This window comes from Fundulus heteroclitus, chromosome 17 (assembly GCF_011125445.2).
Source record: "Fundulus heteroclitus isolate FHET01 chromosome 17, MU-UCD_Fhet_4.1, whole genome shotgun sequence".
NCBI classification, from domain to species: Eukaryota; Metazoa; Chordata; class Actinopteri; order Cyprinodontiformes; family Fundulidae; genus Fundulus; species Fundulus heteroclitus.
In genome coordinates, this window is record NC_046377.1 from 4,113,834 (window position 1) to 4,140,061 (window position 26,228).

Sequence of the window (26,228 nt, forward strand, 5' to 3'; positions counted from 1 at the left end):
GTGACTCAGGCTAAAAGGTCACATGTCTTTTGAGATCTTTGAGCCTACTTCATGCTGTCAAATAGGTTCTATTAGGCACTAATCAGGTCATATAGGCAAGTTTATTTGTACAGCACGATTCAGTGAGAAGACTATTGAAAAACTGAACATAAGAGAAAAAAAATAGTTTGCAGTGGCATAATATAGACAGTTAAAAAGTTGGATGACAAACTAAGAGTGATGTTTCAGTGAACAGTTTAAATGGATTCACAACAGTGGTGTTTAAAGAGCCTTGATGCTTTTAGGTTCATATTTAGGCACCATTAAATATTTAGCCTATATTTTTAAATGGTTCTCCCTTTGGAGAACCCTGGAATTCAGTGTTTTTCTATTCATCCTTAGTACTGTTTGCCGATGGCCGATTATTTAACTTTGTCCAGACATGGCTAAGTTTTAAAAGGGATACCCCTTCCTATTATTCCAAGAATTTCCATACTTTTCTCCTTTAGACTGCTGCTTTCTCTCAGAGCTCAGCTCAACCACGGTCAGTCAGGGAGTTTAGAGGCTGTGAGCTCCTACTTTTCATGGCCAGTGCCAAGGTGGAAAACCCGGATGTTCCTTTTGTCCCCAGCAGAGAATTAAGCTTTTTTTGTTTTTCTTTACACATTTATTTATTTTTTTGGCTTTAGATTATTTCCTCTCCGTCTTAACAGTCAAGACCAACTCAAAACAACTTTAACAGTTTTCTCTCTTCTGGGAGTTTAAGTGGAGCATAAGAACTAAATGCTGGTTCTCGGTATGCAAGGTAGAATTGAGCCATAAGATTCCCTTTTTGGGTATACTCTACGTAAAAAATATTTGAATATTAAAAAGCACAAAATTGTGTGTAGAGTAAGAGAAGCAGACAAGTTGGACTAAAAGGAACAGAACTTAAAGGACTATCTGATACAACATGACACTTTCCAAATTTCCCCTAATTACACCTATGTTCTGGTGGTAAATGCTAAATCAGATGAGGAGAAAGGATGGCCTGACAGACAAAGACAGAACCAATTGAGCACTGAACTATCATTTCTTAATCAACTTAAAATTTGGTATGTTTTTGTTGACCGTATTATTCTGTTCAGTTCCAGAAAGCTTTGGTTTGCCTTCTTTCATATACGGTTGAGACCAAATCCACCAAGATAGCTTTTTTTTGTTTGTTTTTTTGTTTTTAGTTTGGTACCAGACAATAAGAAATGAGTCCCTAAAAGGTCCAGAGAACAGCCTCAGAGGGACCTCCCCTGGGCAGAGAACAGCTGCTGAAGTAAAGCCTGATAATCCCTCCAAAGATGGACAACACCTAGCCGACCCTATAGTGAAAACCCAAGTTGCTTCCAACAAGTAAGCAGCCATCTGACCCATCAGTACGATGGGACAGATGGCTGCTACCATTTTCTAGGGTAAGAACTTCCCAATTTTGAATAACTGCGCTCTTACAAGACTGAAGAGAGATAGATAAACACACACACTAAAATGAGCAAAAACCTTGCATTTACATTTCAGAGACAGGTTAACAACAGACCTTTAATTTGCAAACTCCAGAACATTGTTCATTTCCTTCCAGAATTCTGTAGCAGAACAAATTTGCTTTGGGCCAAAGTCTGTTTTTTGGTGACAGTGGAGTTTTCTTTTCCACAGACAACCATATGCATGCTTTCAATGAGGGATTGCTGCAAAATCAGTCGCTTGATGCAATTGGTTTCGTAAAAATAAAAAAGCCAATTTCAGTAAAACTGAATTTGATTACAGTTTTTTTTATTAGGATAGCATTAAATAGACTGACCTCTATGATTGCATTTCATATAATATTGGAGGGGTTTCATTTCATGCTTACTGCATTTTCCTTTGTTGGAAAACATTGAACTGAGATACCATGCTGCTCCTGCCACAGAACGGCAGTCATCCCAAAAAAAACTGACAAAAACGTCACCCTTACTGAACTATCAGATTGTTGCCTTGTGATCTTAATGTTAAACCAAAGCTAAGGCAGGCTGCTAGGTGTAAAGAATCAGAATCAAGTTTAATCGCCAAGTAGGTTTGCACTTACAAGGAATTTGACTTGGTATTGATGGTGCAGACAAAAAATAAGAATACAGTAAAATAAGAAGGAAAAGGATATATACACGGAAGCTATATACACTCAGTAAACTGTGCCTCAATGTAACGCAGAAGCTTGTAAGTCCTGAAGGGGGGAGAGAGACAGTGTCCAGTTTCACGGGCGGCTCTTGGCCTTGTTCATAAGACCGGTAGCAGATGGGGGGGGGGGGGGGGGGGGGGGGGGGACTGTTCTTGTGGCGTGAGGTTGAGGACCTCATCCTCCTGCCAGATGGAAGTGACTGAAATAGTATGTGACTTGGGTGTGAGGGATCAGCCACAATCTTCCCTGCACTCCTCAGAGTCCTGGAGGGACAGAAGATTGCAGCCAATCACCTTCTCTGCAGACCGGATGACACGCTGCAGTCTGCCCTTGTCCTTAGCGGTGGCACCAGCGTAGCAGATGGTGATGGAGGAGGTGAGGATGGACTCAATGATGGAGGAGTAGAACTGCACCATCATTGTCCTTGGCAGGTTGAATTTCTTTAGCTGCCGCAGGAAGTACATCCTCTGCTGGGCTTTCTTGGTGAGGGAGTTGATGTTCAGCTCCCACTTTAGGTCCTGGGAGATCATAGTTCCCAAAGGGCCATTGTGTGACCAATAACTTTTCATATAAACTTGTTATTCCTTTAAATAAGAGATCCATCATTTTGCATACTCTGATTTTTTCCTGTCTCTGCAGGGAAACTGTTCAGGACCGTGCATGTATAGTTTTGGACTGTAGGCAGCTGATAAGGGATAGGTAATCTGGTCTAAAACCAGCTGTTCATTTTTTTTTTTAAAAACATCAAATTAACTGATTTTAGGGTCCAGGATTTGTATCACTCTTCCTGTAAGGTTACGTCTGATGTCATGAATCTTTAGCACAGTTTTAGTACAGCTTAAAACTTCTAAAACTTGGCTCAGTTGTCAAATATGGACATGAATGCAATTATATTAAGTTACTTAAGAGACTGTTTCAGGATGTGGAAAACCTTTAAATAACGGCCAGTCTCCATTGGTTTAAAAAGCACAGAATATTGAGTGCAAGGCCAAAAAATGACAACTGCGACATGAACCAACTTCTGCAGCATTCAAAAAAAAAAAAAAAAAAGACCTTGAAAAAAGAAAACTAGTTACCAGAAGATTACTGCTCATCTTTTATTCATACACAAGGGATCTCTTAGATTCCACAGATGTCATGAGTGCTACTTCTTGGTCTCATGTGTACAACACCATGCCCACCACCACAAAGAACACCAGTATTGCCCCCTCCTTGGTTTTACCTTTTCCACAGCAGCACGACAAGACTGTTGCTAGGGCAGGAAAAAGAACAGTGCCATTAATGCACCTGATGAGTTTTTTTTTTTTTTTTTTTACGCAGCATGTCATCCAAAAGCCATTCAGAAAAAAAAAAAAAAAAAAAGAAAAAAAAAAAAGGCACAGACTGAAAATCGCAAGCGTGGTCACTGATGTTAAACCCATAGGCTGTACAATTAAGGAGCTACATGGAGACGTGCAGCTGGGTCCAGCCGAACCGATAACAGTCAAAAGGAGCGTTGATGTTTCACACTACAATGACAGTATAGTATTTTGGCTTCATGCTAACCATTTTTAACTTGAACCTCCGGAAAGAAAATGGCTTTGAATGTGGACAGCACCATATCCTCAGACATGGTTTTCAGGCTATCTAGCCGTGGCATTCTGCCTGACCAGTCCTGATATGCAAGTTGTAAACACCAGCCATGCTGGAAGAAAGATGGTCATTCCTCCTTTACCAGTTTAGTCCTGGTAAAGCAAGAAGCCTGAAAACGTGCTGTATTTCCACGTGCTGCCATAGATGGCGCCCCGATGCAGCCTGAGCCACACCTGGTCTCCCTGGAATAGAGGCAGGATGGCATGGTTGCTAGCCGTCTCATGATCGGGGGCTCCGTCGTTGGCGTACGCAGAGACCATCACCTCCTCGTTACGCATTAGGTTAACATAGAGGGGCACGTTGATGGCAAGTTTCAGGATGTGAAAGAGGAAGACGTATGTTCCGTTCGCAGGACAGGTGAACCGGCCAATGTGGGTGTCGTACATCTCCCCCAGGTTGCTGTGCAGCTGGTCAAACACAATGGGCTGGTCAAGGTTGCCCGGCGCAAAGTTGGCGGTGCGAGAGGCAGTGAAGGCCACACGAAGTGGCTGGGAGAGTGGATAAAGCGGCATGGAGAGTAAGGCTGTAGGCTGATGGCTGTGCGGGGTCAGTGGGACCTCCACTGTCGATACAGATAAGGAATCGCCATGACCCGAGTCCATAACAGTAAAATGTCCCTCCCGGTCTGGGCTGCTCAACTGAGAAGAGTCACTCCAGGCTGCTGCACAAAAAGAAGGAAAAGCCCTTTTTAAAATCATTGAGGACTGCACTGTTAATATAAGCATTTGCTCATTTCCTAGATTTTACTGGTAATTGGAACGAGTCCTATAAAACCGTGTCATTGTCTCATTACTACAGTTATGCCAATGTCTTCCTTCTTTACATCTGCAGAACATGAATACATGACTTTGTATGACAAATGTGTATGTTTTCTCAAACTCAGAGTTAAAAAGAAAAAACTTATCAAAGTGCTTCTCAGCATATTAGAATATCACTCAAATTTCAGCAATGGCAATTCAAAAACTAAACTTCAGATTCCTTACAGGGAATAAGATCAACCGTTCAATATGCTTCCCATTTGTGACAAGCATGATGAGACGCTGATTTTATATTACTTTACAGCAGGACTTGGTACTGGCCTAGACTGGCAAAACGTCCAGCACCTGCTTTGATACGTGGCATTACTGTGCAGTAACAAACTGGACCCTCAAAGTACTGAGCAGATTTTTTTTTTTAAGAAACCAAATCACTTTTTCGATAATTCTAATTAATTTAGATACACTTGAACAAAGTAAAACTAATCTTATTCAAGGTGTTGGGTTTCACATTCTGCTCCCACACACAGACACATGGTGCTTCGACAGCATGTTGAAAGTGGCAGTGGGGGTAAAAAAAAAAAAAAAAAAAAAAAAATTAAGGTATCATTGTGCTACTTTTGCTTGCCGCTTTTATTTTCTAATAAGTAGAAGAAACTGAAGCAACCTTCATGTGGCTTGCACATGCTCACCATGTCATCCTGTCCAGAATCATGTAAATGTGTTTTAAGAACCCCGTCACTTTTCCCTTTCTTGTGAGCATGATATGCCAAATGGGCATTAGAAATCTCAGTTCTTCTGTTTCATTGTATGATTTTTGTGTAACTGAACCAATTTGGTCAACTCTTGTCAAATGTATTAATATAGCACACTTGAAAACATTTGTCCAGGAGTTTGGCACCAACCTAACAAGATGATCCCGTGTCTCAGCTAATAAAACATGGTGGCGCTTCTTTTCAAACATTGACATGCAGCAGACAGAGACAGATGAGAATTGCCTGTGTGCATATACTTTAATGCCTAAAGAAACTACTGACTGAATGCAGCACAGAATCAGTGTGAATGCTGAAGTGGTTACTTTGTGGACTTTGAGGGAACACCAATGTTTGGCATGTGTCCTTACCACTAGAGCCGTGTCTCCCCCCTCCTCGTTTGTACATGTGTTGATATCCTGAGTCCTAAAAAGAGAACAGAGGCTTTAGGGGAAAAAATACTCAAAAACACTTCCATGGAGCATGACTGACAAGCTTTACATTAGAACAGCTAGGCTACACAGCATTTAAAAACCTATTTTCCCCCATGTGTAGAATGTTGAACTAAAACGATCTATGCATGAATTTAATTACATTTAGTTTCATTCATAAGTGACTGCTAGGAATAACATCTGGTCCTCAGATTACTGAAGGTGACTGTGGCTCAGTGGGGAGCCTTGCAATTGGAAGGTTGGGGGTTTAATTCCAGCTTCCACTTGTCACATGTCCATGTGTCCCAGGGCAAGGCACTTAACCCCAAGTTGCCTGCTGTTCTGCGTGTCAAGTATGAATGTGTGCACGTTAGTGAGATTGGGTGAATATATGACTACTGTAACTTAAATCCAAAAATTCCAGTGTTTATTTTGGATTTGGATGGCAAAATAAAAATACACAACCATTTTAAATAGCTCTGATACTTGTGATGGTCTGCCAAAGGCTGATTAGGTTTTCAGTGAAACAAAATGTACAAAGAAGCATCCACCTAATGTTTACAACAATCCATACATGGTTTTATTTTGAAGTATAGATACCAACATTTGGACAGGAAATGCTGTGTGGTTGCCAGGGTTAAAGATAAAGGAATGGAAAGGCTGCTGATTTCATAGCAGTATGTCCAGTTTAAACATTGAGAGACTACATACATGTTGGAAAGAGCCAATCACAACAGCCTCTAGATAAGACAAACATGGCGATGGCAAGACGTTCTCCAGTCTAGAGAATTTCAGATCATCATTTCTGATTCGACCAGAAGAGCCAAAGTGAACCCAATGTACAATACAAAGATGCCTTGACCCAAATTGATGGCGTCTATGGTCTGCGACAGTTCTAAGGCAATGTTAGGGTTAGTTGGTAATCACCTGAAAGTGTAACATCATGACACTAAAGCATCACAAATGAAAGTTTTTAACACCACAAGCAGCACTAAAAAAAGTAGACCTCTTTGGTCAAACTGGGTGGGACCTCTGGATGACCTGTAAAATAATCTTTAATATCTCTTAAATCAAAGCAGCACAAATGAAGCATTAACCATTCATATTCAGGCCATTTGCTGGATTATTTCACATGGGTGGGGTGAGAGTTTCACAGCTCCCTTTCCCTGCAGCTGAGCCTGCTGTGAATGTGCAGCTAGTAAGCAGGACTAACTGTGCAGACCTAACAACCAATCAGAGCCAGACATTTCTCTCGGCTCCGATCGTTTCTGGCTGGGAGCGGTGCATTTTTGCAAATGGCAGTAGGACCACTGGGAGGAGCCAGCCTAATTTCTTTTCACATCTTATCAGTCTCATTTTACTTTCTGGACATAGGGACAGTTTTAATAGTTAAAAAATATTTTTTACAAAAGTTACCTACTGCAGCTTTTAGAACTTTTACAGAAGACTGAACACAGGACACAGGCTGGTGGCTATGTACGCAGAGTCCCATTTATCATGAGATTTCAAACATGGATCCAGGAAGGACATCAGACACAACTAAACCTCTTCACATTTCTATAGAGGAAATCCATGAGAATCCTCTTTTGTAGCTCTGGACTTCGAACACTGCAAAAACAGGATCGGAAAAGTAATTTCTATAGTAAAGTCGTCAAAATGATCAGAAGTAGAAATTAGTGTTTGATATTTTACTGTTCCTATAACAATGTTATTGCGATAAGGAGCCATATTTCATATGAGGTTCAATTTGTGAGAAACGTCAAGCTTTCCCACTAGGACTTCTGACTTCCGGGGATCTGCATGTTAATTTATTTCAAATTCAAAGTTTAACTGTAGAACATGTTTCTTTGCTATGCGTGGTTGATGAAAGGATACAGTTTGTGTCCAATTTCCCTCAGAAGTTTGAGATTTTTTTTGGACAACAGATTGTTGCATCCCATTAGCCTCTCCTCGTCTTCCAGTCTGCGGTAATTGAAAAACCTGGCACCTAATAAAGTGCCACTTGTTTGAGAACCAACTTTTTGAACTTGGTATTTGGCTCACAGCACAAACCTTGACCACTGCAGTCAGTGGTTTACATGCTGACATCACTATGCAAAGTAGCACCACCATTACTTTTATAAAAGTAACCAAGTTGAGCTGTGATCAACAAACCAAGGTTTGGCTACTGACTTACTCTAGTCGTATAAAGAAGAGGAACAGGCTCCCTGAGGTGAGCCGGGGGGATGTAGGATCCTCCTGAAGAGAAGAAATCACATTCAGGACAACCTCAGGAAAATCCATTTGAAGTTTGGAAAGGAGTTATGTTTTCTCACTCCTTAAATCAGAGCAGATGCACTGAAATAGAAAGTTAAACATGCAGAGTGGGGAAAAGAAAGGAAGTGAGCCGAGGATCAATACCTCTGTGCCAACCAGAAGACCGATAGCTCTGAGCCAGTCCCTTGCCACCACGTGCCATACCTCTGACAGATCCTCTGGTGTAGGACTGGCCGGATCGATTTAAACCTCCGCGCGACTGGCCAGGGGACAGGAAGATCTGCCCACCATTAATAGCTGGGTAGTCTGACTGGTACACTAGAAAGAAAAAAAAAAATCCAATGCAATATGGAAGGCACAACTTGACAGGCGTCTATGACAGTCTCCACATACCCATCTGAAGCTCATCATCTGGGGGAGCAAACTCAGGGGGTGTTTGGGTACTGGCAGTGCTGTACTTGAGCCCAGAACTGTGGGACTTGAACTGCAGTTCTCCATTTTGAGGTAAAGATGTGGCCACCTTGAAGACCTGTAGAAAATATCAAATTTAACACAAGAGACCACCGGAGAAAACGGCAAGATTTCAGTCTAGAGTACCCAATGACAGCTTCAGAACACCACAATAACTGGGCATGTTTACTGGCTTTATGAGAAAGCAACAGGGGAAAAAGAAAAAAAAAAATGAAAGAAACTAAGGCATGAAGGTCAATGATCATTGGGTTGTCGGGGAAATTTTAGGGCTGTGGCGAACAATTTCAGGATCTTCAAATCATGGAGAAGCTAGGATGAATACAACATATAGATGGAGTTTTGGCAAAAGGTCAGAAGAAAACAAGGAATGAACTGAACAGTATAAGACTTCCAGTTGTCCTACTGTAGTCTAGGTATAATGTCTGATCCAGAAATTTAAGTTCACATTTCACAGTGTGCTTGAAAAAGCTCAGCAAACCTGACACTAGTCCCATTCCTTAGTACCTGGGGAAAATCTGATGAATAACCTGAAGGCTACAGAAGGGTGGGCTCAAGAGAATAGGACAGTTCTGAGTCAGCGAATCAAAGGTCAAGCAGAGCAGCTGATGGGAGCAGTCTTAAATCCAAGGGTTAGTTTAAAAAATAAAATAAAACTTACCGAGTGAATGTTCTGAAACTGGGACGTGGTAAGAGCTCGCCTCATTGGAGGTGTAGCGAAAGAGTCCGCCTGGGGTGGAGTGGAGGCATTAGATCTCAGCCCATTACAGGGGGACTGCTTCCCCGAATCAGTTCCCGGAGTCTGAGAAGAGTCAACGAGTCTGTGTTGATTTATTGATCAAAGAAAGGGTTTTAGTGTCATATTCTGTCGACTTGACCAAGAAATCCAGTTTACACATGGACAGTTCTCTTCTTGGCCAGTAACAGGAGCCTCCCTGTGGTACAGTGGTGGTGAGGAATACTTCTTCCTGTCAGCCAGATGGAGCAACTCCTACGACACAGACAATTTAGGCCAAGAAGAAAAAAAAAGAAAAATGTATGTCAAATAATACCATTAATAATTGTCTTACTTGGGTCTGGTTCTTTGGGGAAGGCTCCAGGTCACTAGTCTCCAGATTATGATCTCCAATGGTCACACTGGCTTTACACTCCATCAGTCTGGGAGGCAATGGGGTAGACTGAATGTGGGGAAACAAAGAAATTCTAATCATTTCATAATTATTACAGAAGAATGGGCGGCACACATTTGAACACTGCATACGATAGTCTATTTTCTTATTGGTATTGTTGTAATGTAGTTAAATCTTACATGCATAGTTTTGGCCAGAATATCAGAGGGGCTTCTTAAACATCCTTGGGCTGGTTGTTGGGGGGGGGGGGAAAGTAAAAAACAAAACAGTTAAAAAACAGGCAAAAATTTGTATTATCATGCCAGCCCTTGACCTAGTCACCTCATTTGATGTAGGAAGAGTATGCGTCTAAAAGATAAAATACACCATCTTTCTCATAAGACCCATCTCTCCCAATAGTGACATTGCTAAGAGCCATCTGGAGATACTGTGGACTCTTATGGGACAAAACACATCAAGTCTTGAGGACCACGAAGCACTTTACACTACAATCTGCCACTCACACACACCTGAGGCAGACTGCCAGAAGCAGGGCAGCCATACAATCTGCACTACTGGGTTGTCTGACCCAAGGAATGACGACTAGCAGATTGAAGTCTTAGGCCTATGTCCCCAGATGGAAAATGGCCCCTTCCCAGCGGACACATTGGGAAGGAGATACTGTCCCTATTTGAGAAGTTTGATTAAGGAGCCATTTCACACGGATCAGTATAAAGCAATAGTGATGCAGTTTGTTTTAGGTTGTCTTGTATGTGTGTGCCCACCAAGATGTACAGTAGAAATGGAACAAATGTAAGACATTAAGTTTTGAAAAACCCTTTTGCTGATGTGCGCTTAGGGGTTGATGAAGCATGAAATGATTTTTAAAACTACTTATTTTCCAGACTTCTGAACAGATGAGCAGAGTAACAAGGTTTACCACCAGACGGGACTGTCCCCCAGACACAAGTTTTAGATACACTTAAGATTAACCCTATATGCATGTTTCATAACATTGATTCTGGATGGTAAGAAATGCATTGTTACTCTTATTTTAACCTTTTTCTGTACATTGTCCTTAATCACACAAAAAAAAAAAAAATAAATAAATAAAAGTGCTACCTAGTGGAGAGAGTGCTCCAGATGAGCGCCTCTTTAGCCTGGGTGTACCATTGGTAACAGAGGTCTCACCATCAAGAAGAGAGTCCTGTAAACAGTTTAAAAGAACAAAAACAGATTTTTTAAACATTATGGGATGTTTAACACCAAGATTACAGGGACCCTTTTAGTTACTTGGGAATCCTTTAATTGAAAAATTAACAAACCAATTTAGATACCAGTTAAAAGTCCCTCCATTTAATAAAACTTTTTTTTATATATAATCCAGTCAGGATTTAATGATCAGGAAAAAACCTTATGACCAGCATGCTTACCCTGATAAACTGACGTGCTGCATTTTGACTTCTTTACATTACGGACCAACAATGGCTTCCTCAGCAACCTGAGGATTTGCCCTTTTTGGTTGTTTAAAATAAAGAATCTGCACTGACTAACAGAACATCTTAATACTGGGAATACAATGACCCCAATACTATGATAAGTGGTCTTGCTTTTTATTGCAGGCATTTGTAAGAAATTCTTTATCAAATTAGAGCACTGGGGCTTTTTATCCTTAGACATGAACGACACTAGTATAGTGTGCGCACAATAGGGCTGGACGATAATTCAATAACGATATAAATAGATTAATAGAAAAAAAAAGTTCAATAGATTAAAAGTTTTTCTTATGCATTTTAGCCATGTAGGTTAATATTACAGTCATTACATCCTCCCAACCAATCACAAACTCAGGAAGCTCTGTCCTCTTCAAAGAGTTCAGAGAACAGGTTCTTTTTTAAAAACTTGGTTTTGGTAAAAAGTTGGTTAAAGGGTTGAGTTTGAATTTAGTGTTTATGTGGCTTTAAGCAAAATCATCAAATGGCCAGGGCTGCACTTACAATATGTTTTGAATTTGTTGATAATTGTTAATATTTCCATTTCATTGATATGCTTTTTTTCTATATCGTCCAGCCCTACCACACAATGCATTCACTAGAGCTTTAATGGAGTTCCGTTAGCCTGAAATGCTGCCGTGTAAACTGCTCAACCTCACTGGTCCTCCCTTCCCAATACATTTGCAGACAGTTATCCATCACCTGCATGAAACTGAAGGAGCCGTGGATCTTGGTCATGAGGTCTTCGAGGTGCTGCTTCCGGAGAATGGGGTCTTTGGGTAAGGCAGACGGGGAGCTAAAAACCTCTACCAGTATATTCATCTGATTGGGCTGTAGGGAACCAAAAACAATTTCTCAGCAATAAAAAGGGACAAATGTTTATTCGGTAAACTACCAGTTACTCACCAATTTGGCACAGTGCTCCCCTTTGGTTTTCTTCTCTTTTCTCTAGGAAGAACATGATTTATCAATCACCCAAGCCACATAATCATTACCAAACAAGCCTATAAGTCCACGTTAGGTCTTGATGCTAATGGTCAACTTTAAAACAGCTGCTAAATAGGACAAATAAGGTTTCACGACATTTCTAATGACGGTCTCTGGAATTCCTGACAAAAAGGATGTATTGTGGGTGGAATTTAAAATCCACCCAGTCCATGTTCAAGCTTAGATACCTCACCTGTTTGCCTTCAGCTGACTGTTGTTTTTTGGAGGGGACTTTGAAGACTTTCGGTATCAAAGTGGCAGCCCCTTTCCATGGTTTGTTAACTGCAGTTTGTGGCGACGAGGGTCCATCAGGCAATTCTGCATCCCAGCTATCTGGAGGTTCCTGCTCCCTTACAGCCTGGAAATCCTCCTTCCAGTTCTGAGGTTTTGACGTCTCCACATCAGTCAGGTAGAGCCTGTTAAAAAACTGAGGTAACACCAACAGACAAGTAGGTTTTTGAGCACATTTACTGCCGACTGAAACTAAAGCTTAAGAAAAAGTTTTTACCTCCTTTGAATTTTCTTTTGCCGTTGACTTTAGAGCTAGTGGGGCACAAAGAATTATGATAGCAATTAGCCATTTGCAGTGGTATGCAGCAATTTCAGACTCTGTATCCAGAAAATGATCAGATGTGCTTAAGTAGAAGACAACTGGACTTGTTTCTTTAAGACCTTTCACCTCTGATCCAAGTGTCTTCACTACTGAAGAGGAGTGGGAACCAGCAGAGCAAGTTGTAGTTTGAACAATCACACTGGTGGGGACTTAAGGTCACATGAATTTTCATGATCAATAATGAGGAAACTTTTTGGATTAAAGAAAGTCTTCAAGAAAGTGTAGTTCTATTTAAGCAAAAATGCATTTTCTTTCAATAAAATAAGCTTTGCAAAACCAAATTAGTGACCCTTAAGCTGGAGTGGGGCTAGCCATTTTGGGGACATAAGCACCCCAACAGAAAAAGAATAGCACCTCTCCATATATACATGAATGAGTTTCTCTTGATTACAGAGATAACCGTCTAAATGTTAATGTTTTGCCAAACGGCACCAATAAAAGGAGAAATTAAAATCTTGGTAAAACACTAAACCAATTTTGCGCCAGCGACATTAATGGTAGCTACAGTTATCAGTTTACATTAGATACTTTATCCCTAGGGAAATGCAACAAATTAAAAAATCTGTTATACCCATCAGGGAAATTAAGACACATTTTAAAAGTGGGATTTAAGCAAGGAAACTACAATGAATAAAATGCTAACGTGGGAAATGTAATACAGAACTAGGACTCATGGGAAAACAGCACAATATGTCTTATTCTAACAATTCATAGTATGTTTGATACAAGTCTCCCCCCCTCCCAAAAAAAAAAACAAAAAAAAAAAAAAAACAGATCTGACTTTAGAGGAAACCGACCCATGTGATCATGAATTCATGCTTGATTTAGGACAAATTTAACAGGCTAAACATGGGATAATTTCTCATGTCCAACCAAATAAAAAAGAAAAATAAGGGGGGGAGGGGGAGTGTCCCCTGAGCTCATTTCAAGGTGGAATACTGAAGCTAACCACCCTCAACATTGTAAGCCAATGGGGCCATATTTCATATAAAACTGATAGCTGTAGTTCTAATTGTTTATTTCAAGTCTTGAAGATTTATCCCATTTGCTACAGCACCTGAAAGTGCAACACGTTAGTAGCACTGAGCTTTGTCACACTGCATAACAAATCATGACTGGTGTCTGACCTTTGTACTTGCCTCTAAAGCTGAATTTGAACCTGACCCAATTTAATGTGCTCTAGTTCAGTCTGTTTGAGGGTGGCATCTTCTCCCCTGCACTTTGTTTCATCTGAAACATCACCAAGGTTTGATGGACTTAAACAGCTCATTGTTTGGGTTGTTTGCTTAGCAGCTCTACACAAGTTTCTCACGTGAAGGCTACAAATGGTGTGTGCTAAATTCCTTTTAAATACCACTGAAGGAAGCTCGAGCACCACCAGCAGTAAATCGCTATTTTTCTAAGTTGTCCAATTCCATTCATCAAGGACAGAATTCCTGAGCCCGTATTCACAAAGACTCCATCTGAATATCTAATTATAGCTCCTAACTCCTGTTCCTTGACCTTTCATTGGGTCAACAGTAAGCTATTGTGGGGAGGAATGGAGCCTCAAACCTTTATTAGAATAAATGCATCCTCAATAAAATTGCAGTACCAGGACGATAACCCATCAGACTGCTGAAACCGATTAATTTCCCCCTTTTAGGGATGATAAAGTTCATCTTATCTACATATTGATAATTGTTAAAGAAGTTTATGTGCCCATTTCTTCCACTGTTTAGGTGGTGGATAAGCCAATCAGCCGTTTCCTCAATCTTCCCTGCTTCACTCACTCTTAGTTAGGAGGACTTTTAATGAGCCTAACAGTTTGTTACTTTAGGAGCTTTAAGGCCTGGGGTGCATTGCGAATAGAATTTTAAGATAAAATCTAAGAAAAAAAATCTTGGTGATGTCATTTTAGGGAAAATCTTTCCCACATTCTAAGGGCTACTTTTTGTCTTAGATTATTTGTGAAAATGGGCACTGATGTTAGATGGTTCCCTGATTTAATACACTGTGTGTAAATGAATAGTTTATCACCAGGCCTCTAGAATCCAACATGGTGAGGAGGTAAATTGGTTCAGGGCAAAGGCCACACAACGCAATTATAAAGTAAACTGCTTTACTGCATTGTTAATGCAGTGGTGGACTGGAACAGCCAGGGATTTCATTGGTGGGCTGGTGAAGGTGCTGTCACACTCTGCCCAGTAGTCGCGCAACATGCTCTTGTTTTGCAGTGCCTCAAACATCTCTCCCTCTCCTCCAGCCAGGTTCCTCTGACCAGCAGACTAAGCAGCAGATGTCAGAGAGGAAAAAGGGAACAACTTGTCCCATAAAGCCCAGCCAATGAAAAGAAACACCCTTCTGTGGTGTTTACAACAGTCACAAATTGAAAAGCCCTGTCCCTATTAAACCTAGTGTGGCTCTCACATTTACACAGATGAGTATGTGCTGTGGCTCTAGCTTGTCACGTCATTCCTCAGTGGAGCAATACCCGGCAATCACAGATGCTATGAACAACATCAAATAAACTGATTTAAAAAAAAAAAAGAGCCCTCCAAGAAAGTGCATCTACACGTTTGTACTAAAAGATGAACATAAGGCAGGTGTGCTGAAGCATGATAAGTTTTCTTCAGAGGTTTCTCAGAGTACAAAGGTTTATTAGCTTTCCAGTCTTATTTGGTTGGGTTCAAGTTAATTTGTTGCACGGAAGGAACCTGTGGCTTTGTTATAGTTTACCCTATAGGCTATATACACTGTGTATTATATTGGCCATCTGAGAATAAAAACCACCACATTAGCACTATAACTGATATAAATCTATGGAAATTCAACCCAGCAGTTGGAGCCAGTCCTAATCCCAGGCCATTTTCTCTCCCCAGTCCAGCAATGAGTATTGTAATTTTTTTTTATTCCCCCCACATTTTCCTCTCCATATTCATCACAAGAATTACTGCACTGTGCTTTAATTAGATGGGTTATGGTTTAAAAATTATGAAAATTATCCCAGTGTCTAAGAGGAAAGGAGAATAATTTAGGTTTAGATGACTAATGTTAATACAAGTACTGTCATTTTTCCCCTTTTGTAATATTAATACATGCACTGGTATACTATGGCTGTTCAAATGGACAACATGAGTGTAAAATGCAAAAAATATAAGTTGTGTACTTCTACTTAATACAAAATAAATCAATATCAAATCATTTAACTCAATATCGAAATAGAATCAAATCGTGAGGTTTTTAACAATACCCAGCCCTTAAAAAGTAAACAAAATGCAGTTTTAAAAAGAGAAAGATTTTATTTAAAGGGACAAAACATCATGGCCCTGTGGAAAAAAAAAAAAAAAAAAAAAAAAAAAAAAGTGATTGCTGCTAGATGCAACGGCAGAGAAATTCAGGAACAAATGAGAAAGTAATTGGAATCCCAAAGCTGCAGAAACGGCGTTGTAAACCTTTTTCCAGATTGATGGATTCCAGGGACCCACAGATTGTGAAAACATGGAACGGCTCTGAACCTTCCTGAGTGACCGGCCGACCAAAAGGAACAAGAGGGCAGCGGCGACTCATCCAGAGGTCACAAGAGACCCCACAACATCCAGACAACTGCAGGCCTCACTGCCTCATAAGATCAGAGGTCACGTCTCCATCATCAGAAAGAGACTAATAAAAGATGGCCTGCAGGATAAAAGTCCAAGACCAAAACCACCAACAAGAACATTGAGGCTTGTCACAGTTTTTCCAGAACACATCTTGATGATCCCCAGGACTTCTAGGAAAATATTCTGTGGACTGATGAGACCAAAGCTGAACTTTTCAGAAGGTGTGTGTCCCGTCACTTCTGCCGTAAAAGTAACAGCACATTTGAGAAAAAGAATATCATAGCAACAGAGAAACATGGTGGCGTGATGTCTGGGGCTGTTTCGCTGCTGCAGGACCTGGAAGACTTTGTGATAACTGGACCCATGAATTCTGCCGTCTACTCAAAAATCCTGACGGAGGTCCGTTATCTGTTCGTGACTTCAAGCTGAAACCAACTTGGGTTCTGGAGCAGTACAATGATCCAGAACACAGCAGCAAGTCCACTTCTGAATGGCTGACTAGGCCACTCCAAAATCTTTGTTTTTCTCCAAAGTCCTGGCCTAAATTTAAATGCGACATGATCTTTAAAAAGGCTGTTCTGGAAAAGCCTCCAATGTGGCTGAAAAGTTCTGCGAAGATGAGTCTGACAAAATTCCTACACAGATCTGGAAAAGACTCTGGATTGAGGTGGTTTCCACTATGATTGCCCTCTAAACCTGATAACTGGTTGGTCCATCAATTTAGGTTTGGATAATTTTTCTGCCTTAATACAAATCCAGGCATTTAAAAAAAAAAACATTTTGTATTTACTTGTGTTGTCTGTTTAAAATTTGGTTGTTCTGAAACACTTAAGTGTGACAAACATTTGCAAAAATAAGAAATCAAGAAGGAGGCAAACACTTTCACATCATTGAGAGATGAGCCTTTATGTCTTGGACACAAGCAAACTACAAACACCACCTCCAGTCCTGATTTTACTGCATGTTGGACCTTCACGCCTGGTTTGGTGCACAAACCCCATGGAAGCAGAACTTCCCAGGACCGACTGTCACCCTTTGGGTTTTCCTGTGCGTTGTTGCTGACTTGCATCCATGTTGCTGTATGACTACCAAGGTGTCTGTTTGGTAGAGGATTCCATAAAAATACATTTTCAACAATAGCTACTTCAAAGCCCAACTGCAAGTATGGCAACAAAAAAAAAAAAAAAAAAAGTCTCTACTCTAGCTACCCGTTAGATCCTTTTGTTGGTATACAAAGCTCATTCACAATCCTCCAGAGGAAGCAAGGATTCATTAAGGACCTTTTTTTCATTGGGTAAATTATATAAACTATTCTCATGTGTATGGTCAACACTCGCATACCATGCTGTTCTGTTTACATACCCTGCCATGCACGCACCTCATTGTGCCATTGGCAGGGAAGGTCGTCCCAGGTTGTCCCCATTATACTACTTATTCCTAGCACTTGATCGCACAATACATTGATTAAAAAACATTTTTGTCCATAAAAAATAAATTCAGGTACTGTTCTTTTACAGACTCAGTGTTGTAGTACGGTTGCCACCCAGAAGAGGGTGCTGCCGCTCAGTCTAAAGCGGAGCCAGTTTTGTGAAAACGTATGAAGGATGTGCAAAGGTCCAGAGAGTGATCATTTTACACAGTTTGACAAGGATGCAAAACTTATGCAGTTCTGGTTTTAAATATAAACAATCAACAAGCTCCATAAGCAATATTTCACCACTAGGTGGTGCTTGAGCACTGCCTGAAGTCCAAAACATCTGTGACAAGTTGAGTCTGACCCCTCTTTTCATTCCAACTGGTACCTCCTATGTGCATATTTGTAAGGGATAAAAACACATCAAAACAGCTCCACCTCTCAGAGGAACATGTCTAGTGAAGAAGTAACTCATAACTTTATAATGCTGTAGCAAGAGAACATTTCAATCTGCTGGGGATGCTCTCCACCATGTTGCTACAAAACTGTACTGCTCTGATGGTGGCATTTTAGGGCAGGGAGGGGCAGCTGTTCACATGTATGCGCACCATCTGGCCCAGGTATGTAAACGAGAATGGAGAACAACACAGAGCTGCAGTGTGACGTCATACCATAGTCCATCGGAAATATTACCTTTAGTTCTTCACAACTATTTATTTTGTTCCATCTAAAAACAATTACATTTTGCTTATTAAAAAGTCCTACAGTTAGAGATTTTTTTGGGGAACACCACCACGCCAAATCCACAACTAATACAAAGTGTATTGGTGAGTCATGTAACAGGAGGCTGTATGGAGAAATTTACCCAATACTCCATGTTGCTACTACTCATACTTTCAGACATCCGAGTACGGGTGCCTTCCAAAACGGTTGCTCCTTTAAGTTACCACGTAAATAGCTCCATTCATCTGTGCTTCATAGCAGAGCAGAGTCAACTTGTCAACCAAAACTTGCTGATGTCCTCTCAAGGCAAGGGTGTGATGACAGGAAAGCAGAGGGCTTTAAGCAATAATTGTAACATGATAGAAAAAACACATGGCGCCAAAACAAAAAACTACTTATTAGTTTTTCTCAGTAAACTAAAATTTTACTGTTTTGTTATCATATGTGTTAAAGTTTAATTATGTGTGAGAAAACTACATTTTTGTTGAGTTGTCTAAGCCTCATTTTCAGATCTCATTGGGTTTCAGGTTATCAGACACCACAAGACAAACTCTATTTTGTCACTGCCCAGAGAATCTGCTGCAAGAGTTTCAGTGTTTAAAATTAAAATGTTCTAGCCTGCAAAGCACTTTTTGTTATATAAATTTGCATAAAAAAGGAGCTATACCACTAAAAGTTGATAGAGTGGCCAACCAGAACGTTGTCTACATCCATTAATTTTCCTTCTAAAACCTCCCTATACACAGATATGGTGTTTGAACATTTGAAGTCCACTTCCTGGTACAGTGTTATTGCAATCAAGCACTTACCGCTCTGGGTGGCTGAGGTTACTGACAACTCTGGAGTCTTGGTGGGTGGAGGTGGGAGACAAATGAAGTACCTGTACTTCGACAACCTCATGAGCTCATCTTTCAGCAGCTTATCTGAAATAAAGATAACAGGAAGAGGTTACCAAGTTAAACCAACATTTTCTTAAAGCAATGGTTTTAAAAACACTTTAAATTTTATTTCCTCAAATCATTTGTTTTGAGGAAATAAAATTTATTCAAATCAGTGAGAATATTTTTCCTCTCATTCACAAAGTGTTCATCTTCAGCAGCCATTGTGCAAGAGGTGTAATAGACCACAGTCAGGTCACCAGTCCACCACAGGACAATACAGGGGAATTTAGAGAGTCCAGCTAACCAGACATTCATACTGTTGAACCTGGAGATAAGTCTACCCTACATATGCATGGGGAGAACAGGAAACTTCATGCAGAATGGTCTGAGCAAGGATTCAAACCCAGGACCTTATGGCTGCAAGGCAACAGTGCTAATAACTGTGTGTCCCCTGCTAAGCCTTGTTCCAATGGCAATAAGGAGAAAAATGTGAAAGATCGTAAAGGCATTGTGAAAAATTTTAAAGGAATTCTTTGATCACCATTTGATGGGCTGATCGTAAAAGTAAACTTCCAGGATTCTGTCTAAGGTCTGTGTATTCTAAACTGTGGTTTGCTTCTTTCTTTTCTGTTGAATTTTAAAATACAACCTTGAGTTGACACTGCAGAGAAGCTAACTTTTGGAAAAACCAAAGATTTATGTTTTATATCTTGAAGTGATGCTGTATCTGCATGATTTGGAAATGCTTTATAATCCTTTCCATACTTAACAAAAGTCAGAGTTCCACACCCGCAACCTGGCTAACCTCTAATGTTGCTTAAAATGTTCAACATTTAAATTGTGTACCCTCATCTCAGCCCTGGATATCCAAAATGCCTTTCCCCCCCCCCAATTAACAGTAAGATATTCTTGTTTACTTACATGTGGATCCAGCCACGGGTTTGTCCTTCCCATCCAGAAGGTCCATGTAGACCAGGGCCGCTTGGTCCATCTGCTCCTCTAAGCTGTAGCAAAAATATAAGGGGAATGATGAGATTTCAACAGACGTGGTTTCAGACAGTCTGGACTTGGCTGCAACACTGGCCTACGAGGAAGCTACTCCATTCCCAAGACGGAGTAAAACAAAAAAGCTTCCATAGCAAAACCTTCATGCCAATACATTGCTTCACATTTTACCTGCAAGTCCTACAGTTAGAGATTTTTTTGGGGAACACCACCACATAAAAATCCACAACTAATACAAAGTGTATTGGTGAGTCATGTAACAGGAGGATGTATGGAGAAAATGACCCAATACTCCATGTTGCTACTACTCCTACTTTCAGACATCAGAGTAAAGGTGCCATCCAAAACGGTTGCTCTTAAAGCCAACCAAAACAACTTAAATAGCATTACACAGCTGGAGAACAATCCTGCTGGACTGTTGGATGGCGAGCACAAGTAATGGTTATTTTGGCCAATAATATCAATAATCTCCATAATAAAATGAGTATCACTCATGGACTTTGAGGAAACCAACAAGCTCTTCAACCAACTGCCACTTCTTCAGAAGACCTTTTGAGAACTTCAATAACCACTTCCCACCCTAACAGAGTGAACAGACAGTGAAAAGCCACGTGTACACTGGCCCTCACCTCATTCTGCCATCCTTCTTGACCCCCAGTAAGGCAGCCAGCTGGTTCAGGCTGTGCAGCTGGTGAGCTGGGACGTAGGGTGCACGGTTGCATCCTGACATTAGGTCTTTCTGTATGTGGTCCTGCTGCAGGCCTCTAAAAAGGTGCTGGAACTGAAGCACCAGGGCCAGGCGCATTTTCTCAGTCTCCATCTTTTCAATCTGCTCCTTTTTAGCCACCTTTTTCTGGGCCTTCAGCAACTGCAAGGTTTAAAGATGAACTATGCATTAATACAGATATTTATTCTAATTTTCTATTTAAAAAATAAATAAATGGCTACGTTTTAAACTTAAAACCCAAAAATGATTCAATTTATGGATGCATGAGGCACACACACTTAAAGCAGCACTAACTTTCAGCCACTAGGGGTGTGTTAGATATGCAACTTCCAGATTTGGCACCCCGTAAAGGCCACTGGCAACACTGCACTGTAGCAAAGTTCAATGTCTCCATGCTTTAGAATCTGATAGACTTGGTCCAGCAGATTGAGAAGTCATGGAGTTATTTGCAAAGACCACATTCACCCCTCTAGAGTAAACTGACTCCCACTGAAATGGAGAGGATGGCGGAGCAGAGCACAGGCTCAATCGTCTGATTATGAAACGCTGCAAGAACTTCAGAGAACAGCAGACATGCAGGTTTGTGAACCATTTTTACTGTATTTTCTAATAAACATGGCCACAACAAACTGACTCGAGGATGAAAAAAGTAGAACCACTTAAGGTTATCTCATGTTTAAGGAGAGCTCAGACTGCCGTAAAGTTGCGATCTAGGTCACATGACTCGTTCAGCAACAGACCCAACCCTCTGTTGATACATGCCAATTGCCTTTTGACCTGAAAAATCAATACATATAACTCAAATTCTGCTAATATTTGGGTCAAAACTTGCACGGTGCCGCTTTAACGTTAAAATGATGAAACTCAATATACAGAGTGATACTGAAAGCCTTTATTTCTGTTAATCATTGTGGCTTGTTAAGATATCAACTGGGTCAGTGGAACAAACTGCTCAACCCAGAACTTCATGCCACAGGCATAAAGCCAACAAACCCAAATCTCAGTGTCTATGATTGTATAATTCTAACAATGACCAATAAAACTGGATTTTTATTTTGAATATTCACAGCTGGTTGATCAGAGTGCTATATTGAAGCACCCTGATGGTAAGTTGAGTAGAAGAAAAAAAAGCATCAATGAGCAGATGGGGGGTGGGGGGCTAATCCTAGATTCAACTTTAGACTGCAGACCTTTGCTGCATGTCTCCCACCCCTCTCTCAGCCTCTGTCAGACTACCTTCAATAAAAGGCCTTGAATGGCACAAAAATGACAAGAAAAAAAAATAGTAACATGCAACAGGGACAACTTCAGCCTTGAGGGACTTAGAGAAAAGCTCATTGAAAATTTTGGATGAGAATCTCAAGTCGTGTACTGCAGTTGGAGTCAGAGCTTCAAGAGTCCTTACACACAGAGGCATCTTTGACAACTGTAACATTCCTTGGGTTCAACCACTCTTGAACCTAAGATGAGGAAAGTAACCTAATTGTTGCTCAGCGGCCCAAAATCCTCTTCAGGTGGAATTCAGCATTTCATCCAAATGAAGGTGCCAGAGGGAAGAAAAGAGCTGTTTGAGGATGATTTAGGGAGCCACATCATCTGTGGGTGTTGGTCCACTAGGGTTTATCAAGTCTCAAGTCAGTGAAGCAGTCTACCAGGTTTTTTTAATAAAAAAAATAAATAAAAAAACTCAATGCCTCCCACTGCAGACAAGCTTTGTACAGTCAGACTTTGTACAATCCCACTGCCTCAAGTACCAAGAGATGCTTTAAATCACCATGGTAACACCAGCAAATTGGCCCGTCTCAAATCCTGAAGACAATAGTTCTCCAGAGAAAGATAAGACACCATGAACAACAATGCAGACAAGGCAAAGGCCACTTTTAACACTTCCTGAACACCTCAGCAGAACCACAGGCTGATCTCCATGCCATGCAGCGTGGATGCAGTAAATGGGCCCACATTTAAATATTAAAAAGCCTTTTTATTGGTCTTATGTAGAGCTGCAATATATTTAAAAAAAAAAATCTTCACAATATCTGTTTAATACTGTAAGGTATTTAGTCAGGTAAATTTTATTTAGGCTCTCCGTATCTGATCAATTTTCAGAGAACCTTAAAATAGGGTTTTCATTAGCAGTAAGTCAGAATGATTTGAGCAGGGGGAAAAAAATGTCGAAACATCTTCTGCTGTGTAATGAATACATTTTTACAAGTTTTACTTTTTCTGTTGGATTCCTGATAGCAATTTCATGACATTTAAATTTCTAAACGATGCACACGTCTCTGAGAACGTCAGCGTTAACTTTGTGACATACATCCACCCTAGCAGTGAGCGAACATAAAGAAGCACTTGCATTCTGGGTTAAGCCGTCCAGGGTTTTGTGCATCTCCCGTGCAAACTCCAGGTTATGGAGCACCTCTTCATACTTCTCTACAGCTGCCTGGAAAAAAAAAAAAATCAAATAATTAAACCAACTGATCTGAACACATGGAAATGAAAACTTGCTTTTTTTCTCAGCCAATCTTTTTACCGACTTGGGCTCACCATCTGATCTTTGTTCAACACCTGACCCTGGCCCAGCCTCCTCTTGTAGTCCTGCAGTTTCAGCTGTGTGCAAAACAGATGCATGATAAACTGCAGGTGTCATGCTTGGTCCGGTCCACTTTGGAGGACCGAAACTGACGGTGAAGTAAATACATGGGGTGTGTTCCTGCTTCTATTTCTGTGTTTTATAGTTTATTTGACCTTCACGTTTCTTCCATCACATTATTTAAGACATTTGATTTGATCCTTCACCTGCCTTCTGATTAACCAATAGCGGAGGAGCTGACTCAAAGTAGGACAGCACACCTCATCTGCATAATAAGGCAGAAAAAGGGAGCCAAAATGTAAAAAAAAAAACATGGAAATAAAAAAGGCTTGTGGGGGGGAAAAAAATAGGAAAGACAATTCAAGGGGGAAAAAAGATATATGAATCTTCAAGTTAAAGGGAAATATGGCGGCCACGCAAAGTAATTACGTCATGACGCCCAAGCCCTATAGAAAAAAATTACTGCTTTCAACTTTAAAAATAAAATTGAATTGAAAATTGAATTTAATTCTGTCAGTTCCGGTCCTCCAGACACTGCGGGGCGAACAAACTTTACCTTCTTTTTCTCCAAGTTGCGGACTTTGTGCTTCAGGCAGATGAGGCCATCTTCTATGTAGGTTTCATAGCCGTGGTAAGCCGTGGACGCCTCCAGGCCGACCAGCGCCCCCGGCAGGGTCTCCGCCTTCGGGCTACCAGCAGAGAGCTGCTCCCCCTGCTGGCCCTCCCCGTCATCGGCACAGAGCTCGGGCTCCTGGGTGATGTCCGGGGTATGGGACGGAGACAGCTGCACCATGACGAGAACTCCTGGGAGATGAGGAGCAGGGTTAGAGCAGGAGGGGTGGAGGAGGGGGGGTGCGCGCTGGACCCGGGCAGGATGAGCGAAAGTCTGGGCGGCTGCCAGCGCCGTGACGGTGCATTTTCTGACGCCACAGAACCGCAGAAAGCAGGAGCGCAGAATGTAAAACACATACAGCAAAAATGGCATTTAACAATTAAACATCACTGCGAAGTAGTTTACCCGTCCCTGTGTCTTATTCGGATTCATACCGTCCAAAAACCGACAATTAGACGATTAAGGAAGCAATAAAGCGGCAATTAAAAGCTCAGTTTGGGACCAATTAGGCTGTGGTCGCTACAAAGTATCACGCGGACTTCCGTGCATCAACATCCCAGCGCGAGACAAACTTTTTTTTCCACATGCTTTGATCATATCAATGCTCTTAACGCCAGAGTTTATGAAGGAATTTCTCTTAACCGTGAAAAAAATAAACAAATAAATAAAAATCACACAAACAACCGCACCTCGTACCGATACCCGCACACTGTGACGCCGCTTCACCTGCTGCACTCCTACCGTGGTGTTTAGGGACACGGGGGGTCAGGCCGTGGCCGCCCATACCTTTATATACTCTGCCGGAGGCGGCCGGCAGCGTCCATCCCGGAACACATCCGGTTCAAGCGCCTGATTTCTCTGGAAACTTCAAGCCGACTGTCCCCCTTAAAGGCAACCCTTTCGTAATAGAGAGAACACATGCACCTCAACATTCATCTGGAAGCGTTTCTGGAAAAGCAAAAAGCTCATAATAATGTATTTAAAACCGATGGAGATGGAAAGCCCTCCGGTTTGTTTATTCATTAGAAATACAAATAAGATCTCTAAACTGATGAAAATCATTACGAAAAAAAACACAATAGCAAAGAAGAAGGTGATCATGGACCTAAAGAGTTCACTCTCAATAATTAAAGCTACCTATGTGTTCAACATTAAGGTTATTTGTTTCCTCTTAGATAGAGTGCATTGTTGAATGGAGTACAACAGTTATCACTTTTCAGGTTTTAGAATGCCTTATTAGATTCATCTCTGCAACCTGGTTTTATGTTTTAGTTCATTTCATACTGCTATGCAATCATTTCTACTTTAAAATTGCTACAACACTCTATTTGTACCAAAAATATGAGAAAGACATAGACTCTACTGTCTTTTTGAACATTTTCTTTGTGACAATCTTTTTTTAATATAAATTTTCATAAATTAGACACTGATGACAGCTGGGGGTGTCTGGAGGGGTAAAGAGGTGTTGTTGAGGTTCTTTTCTTTCCTTGAAATGATGCTGCGTCTCTCCCCGCCTTTTGCGTTGTTGATTCTTATCTTCGTGCCTGATTTTAGGTGCTGCCTGTATTTTCTTTTCAAGATATCTTTCCCTCCTCTCTGATACCGCCGCTGCTTTTCCCTGTCAGTTTTTATTATTATCATTAAACTGAACATAAATCTCAACAAATTAACTGATTTCAGCTGTAAAACTTAACAACCAGATAGGTCGCATAATAACAAATAATATTTGCATTAATAAATCATGTCATTGTTAAGAGATGATTAACTCCTGTTACTGGTACTCAGTGCTGTTTATATGAGTGCCAGGACATACAACACCACTGAGTTTTTGGCATTAGAGATAGCAAATGCATGGATCATAGTCACATGGCATCCTTTGCTAATAGCATGAAACCACTCAGCACATTCTAGTGATTTACCAAAACTTTGTCTTTTTAACATCAACATGTGAAAACTAAGATATAAATTAGGTATCAGGAGAGTAAGGTGATATTTACTTTTCACTGTCATAGTTAAAATGTTATCAAATGTACAGAATAA

At 40.8% G+C, this 26,228-nt stretch overlaps 1 protein-coding gene across 1 annotated transcript; it reads right to left on the bottom strand.

Annotated features, from left to right (window-relative positions):
* Nucleotides 1-3,502: 3,502 nt before the first annotated feature.
* Nucleotides 3,503-25,013, bottom strand: caprin2 (caprin family member 2). Its single transcript, XM_021323841.2, has 21 exons — nucleotides 24,878-25,013; nucleotides 24,132-24,379; nucleotides 23,530-23,592; nucleotides 23,339-23,425; nucleotides 20,888-21,126; nucleotides 20,175-20,257; nucleotides 19,182-19,295; nucleotides 12,550-12,584; nucleotides 12,235-12,468; nucleotides 11,961-12,002; nucleotides 11,757-11,885; nucleotides 10,684-10,768; nucleotides 9,762-9,811; nucleotides 9,523-9,630; nucleotides 9,348-9,443; nucleotides 9,114-9,254; nucleotides 8,378-8,513; nucleotides 8,129-8,302; nucleotides 7,905-7,966; nucleotides 5,669-5,723; nucleotides 3,503-4,448 (listed from the first exon to the last, which is right to left on the bottom strand). Exons 2-21 carry the CDS (start codon nucleotides 24,366-24,368, stop codon nucleotides 3,877-3,879), a joined length of 2,742 nt encoding a protein of 913 aa, XP_021179516.2. The 5' UTR covers nucleotides 24,369-24,379; nucleotides 24,878-25,013; the 3' UTR covers nucleotides 3,503-3,876.
* Nucleotides 25,014-26,228: the final 1,215 nt, after the last annotated feature.